General features: G+C 33.6%; 1 protein-coding gene across 1 annotated transcript; it reads left to right on the top strand.

The window, feature by feature from the left end:
- Window positions 1-2,724: 2,724 nt before the first annotated feature.
- LOC111995603 (NADH-ubiquinone oxidoreductase 20.9 kDa subunit) lies at window positions 2,725-3,528 on the top strand. The gene is made up of 2 exons (XM_024027515.2): window positions 2,725-3,045; window positions 3,163-3,528. Exons 1-2 carry the CDS (start codon window positions 2,883-2,885, stop codon window positions 3,309-3,311), a joined length of 312 nt encoding a protein of 103 aa, XP_023883283.1. The 5' UTR covers window positions 2,725-2,882; the 3' UTR covers window positions 3,312-3,528.
- The last annotated feature ends 657 nt before the right edge of the window (window positions 3,529-4,185 follow it).

Below are 4,185 nucleotides of genomic sequence, written 5' to 3'. Positions count from 1 at the left end.
CCTCAGAGGAAACGTTAGAGTTGGAGGGGTTTCGTTCTCGCCGTGCATGGCGCAACTTCCTTTTTAACTTGTCAATCTCCAGTTGCATGGCTCTTTTGTGTTGCTTTTGAGAGACGTGACTTCCAACTCAAGAGTGGCTTTTACTTGTATGCGTAGTATGCACGCTGCCCTCTCAATCTCTCCTACGCTCAAGGTTGGCGAAAGGATTTTCACGTTGGGATGCTATGGATTTTGCTTGGTGTGGACCTAAACCTACCATCGTTAATCGTTGCACTCACTACCACACAAGTTCTTCCCACAGATGACGCGAATTGTAGAGACACGTTTTAGAGCCCAAGCCCAAGATATGAAGGGATCTTGGCCCAATGAGCCCAAAACAATAAATTTATAAATAGTGGGTTAGAAAACTAGGCCCTAATGAGTTGGACAACGGCTAGAATGGATTTAAAAGATGATCAAACAAAGATGGACAGAAATTTTCTAAGTAAATTTATCCTCGGACCAATCCAAGGAGGTCTGTTCCAGTCTATATTGATTGAAAAAGGTTACCGATATAATTTCAAACATTACAGTGTTTTTTCTTATGAATTTCTCTCTCTTCATAGAGTGTCTTCCATGTTATATAATCTCCTTTGAACGATCTTGGTCCTACACTTGTTGGTCATCTAAACCACTACTTGAGTGCTTGTTCCATTGAACACCTCCTCTGGCTTTCTATGAGTTGGGATAGCCAAGACAGCACTGTTCAGGGGTCTTCTACACATTAATGCAGTTAGAAAGTTAGCTGCAGAGCATTTAATGCAGTGGTAGCAACTCGCCCTTAGATATTTCTGAGTTCCTAGCCCTCTGGTACACTTGAGATGTACGTCCTTATCGCTGGAGCTTCCTAGAAGGTTATCTTGAACCTTAGGATACACGTTTAAGCCGTGCTCAACCTATCCGAGGAGACATTCCTTCTCGAATCACTCTCCCATTCGTATCTTTCTCATTAGATTCTAACCTTGACCCATCCAACACCACTAATTTGTTCTCGAATTACTATGCTCTCGGCCGAGGTCCAAGACCCAATATACAATCTGGGCCCTTAACCCTACACACACACACACACACACACACACACACACACATATATATATTTTAAATGTCATTAACATAGAAATTATCAAATTAATGAAGATGTATACTGTTTCTTGGGATAGATTTATATTAGTCACCTCTTGAAGAATTTGGATTGTGCTTGTCCCTTAATAATCAAGTTTTGTAGCTTGATATTCTGATAAAATAATATTAATTTAATAATATTAAAATTTTGAAAATTTAGATGATAAATATTATCTAAATTAAATTTTTGTATGTTAAATATTATCCCATAATTTAAGAAATATATCCTAACAAATAAAAAAAATAATTAATTAGATAATAAATATTATCTAAATTAAATTTTTGTATTTTAAATATTATTCCTTAATTTAAGAAATATATACTTACAAATAAAAAAATAATGTTAATCTAATTTTATTTAATGATAAAAATGAATTAGAGTCCTAGTAGTATATTATTTCTTTTTAGTTCTTTAAAAATCTAAAATTTTAATAAAATTTCTGCAATTTGGTGAAGCCATATGGCGCAACCACGACGTCTAAGCATAACTTTTATCTTATATATATATATATATATATTAATCTAAAAATTTAAGAAAATTTTTGCAATTTGGTAAAATCACGTGGCGCAACTACAGCGTCTAAGCCTAACTTTTATTATATATAATAAAATATTAATATTTAATATATATATATATACACACTCCACATTGAAAAATTTTATATGATCAAAAAGTCTAAAACTAATTAAACCACCATGTGATATGCCAATTACTGGATCTTTTAATATTTAGCAAATATCACGTGACCCAACTATTGCTGGTCTTTATGTGATGTGCCAATCGCTAAGCCTTTTAATATTTAGCAAATATTTAATTTTGTTTTGATTTGGTTTAATATTTAGCACCATGTGAAGTATATATCAACTCAATTACTTTTTGTCCAAAAAAAAAAAAATTCTCCTAAACGCTGTACGTGGTTATTCAAAAATATTTTTGATCGCATACAACCATTCCTAAAGTTCTCCCAAAACACCCATTATCAATATATATATATACACGTAACCTTTTTTTTTTGAGAAATATATTTATACGTAACCTTCATCTTCAAGTTAAGTCACGTTTGAGTAAAAGACGAATTGCTTTAATTGCTTTATCCACTTAGATATATAGCAAGTGTAATTCAACTTTATTAAAAATTATAGTTGAAGAAAAATTATATCTACTTAGAAATTATAGTTGTAGAAAACTTATATATATAATTTTTTTAAATCTAAAAATTTAAGAAAATTTTTGCAATTTAGTAAAGTCACGTGATGCAACTATGTCGTCTAAGCCTAACTTTTATTATATATAATATAGTATGATATAATTTTTAATAAATTTTATGTTAAATGTGCAATGAATAGATAAAAGTAACTCATTTCTTAAAAATCTAAAATTTATATTATTAAACAAATAAATAAAATAAACAAACTAAATCAAAAATCAAAAGGCAAATCAACTTTTTCCAAATCCACACTTAGATCAAAATTTATCCAAAATTTAATATAATTTTTTTTCCCCTTCATAAAATTAAAAGAACATAATCCCCAAAAAGTTTCAAAAAGCCTAATAGAGTCCATTTAGAGCTAGAACTCAGCCCATGAGGCCCGAATCCATTTCCTCTTGTAATTTACACTGGCAGTAGCAGACTAAGAAGTCTACAACTCCAGTTCCATCACACCCAAGCAGAACACAGTGAGGAATTCTGATAGATAGCATCTGTGACTCTCAAGTAAAAATGTCGAAGATGAACATAGACATCACAGCATCGGCGAAGCCAGAGTACCCAGTCTTAGATCGGGACCCTCCGTTCACCAGAGTCGTCGGAAACTTCAACTCCCTCGACTACCTCCGCTTCGCCACCATCACCGGCGTCTCCGTCACCGTCGGCTACCTCTCCGGTAACCCATCTCTCTCTCTCTCCCTCACTCTCTCACTACTTTTCAAACCTGTTTCTTAAATTTCTGAAAATGAATTGAACAATGAAATGTTGAATCATTTGGGTGTGAAAAAAATAGGGATTAAGCCAGGGATTAGGGGACCGTCGATGGTGACCGGAGGCATAATCGGGTTAATGGGTGGGTTCATGTACGCTTACCAGAACTCGGCGGGTCGAATCATGGGCTTTTTCCCCAACGACGGCGAGGTAGCTCGTTACAAAAAGTGACACCATTTTTTTGGGTTTTTCAACAAGTCCTTAAATTTGTCACTCTTTTCAGACAAGTTTTAATTTTTATTTTTTTTTGTTCTTTCTATTTTTCCCATGATGTTTTGTCCTGATCGTATGTTTCAATGATGATAATAATTCTCAGACTGTTGTGTTGCATTGTATTGAGAAAACACCAAAGAATTGGTATTACCAAAGACCCTTTTGATTTTGGCTTTGTTGGTTTGATTATCGTCTGTTGTGAATATCAGAATGTAGTGTTTTATGATACTACACATCTATAATGTCTAATTGTGGAAATGATAGGGTGGGAATTTAAAAATCTTATCTGATGTGAAAATCAATAATTAGGAGACCCTTTTAGAGGTACTCTCTGGAATCTGCGAGAATGTTGTTTTTGATTTTGTGAATAATGTAGGTGTCATAAAGGACGGGATTGCTATCTTTTTGGGCTCAATTTTGAAGGAGAATTATCTGAATGTTTTCTTTCTATGTGATTATGAATTTAGGTTTGTCAATTGATGGTTTGATGAATACCATAGTGTGTGCACTTGTGTCAACTATTGCATATGTGCATGGTTCTTGTAACTTGTAAGGTCCTAGGATTTAGAATGTTCTCTCTCGATCTTCTTGTTTAATAGTGGGTACTAGTTTTTCTCTCTTTTTGGTTGTAGATTATGCTCTTTTCCTAGTTGAGGAGTTCACCCTGCTGGCATCTGGTCTAGTGTATTCATTATAAAGCAAATCTGTCACTAATTTTTTTCTTTTTTCATGGTAGCTTTGACATAGTCTCATATCAAGTCACTAGAATGGAAATCTGAACTTGGGAATATTTTAGTAGATTGTTTGAATGGTGTTGGCTTTAGAACACTAG

This window comes from Quercus suber, unplaced genomic scaffold (assembly GCF_002906115.3).
Source record: "Quercus suber isolate HL8 unplaced genomic scaffold, Cork oak 2.0 scaffold_117, whole genome shotgun sequence".
In the NCBI taxonomy this organism is placed as follows: Eukaryota; Viridiplantae; Streptophyta; class Magnoliopsida; order Fagales; family Fagaceae; genus Quercus; species Quercus suber.
This window is presented reverse-complemented; position numbering and strand designations above follow the sequence as displayed.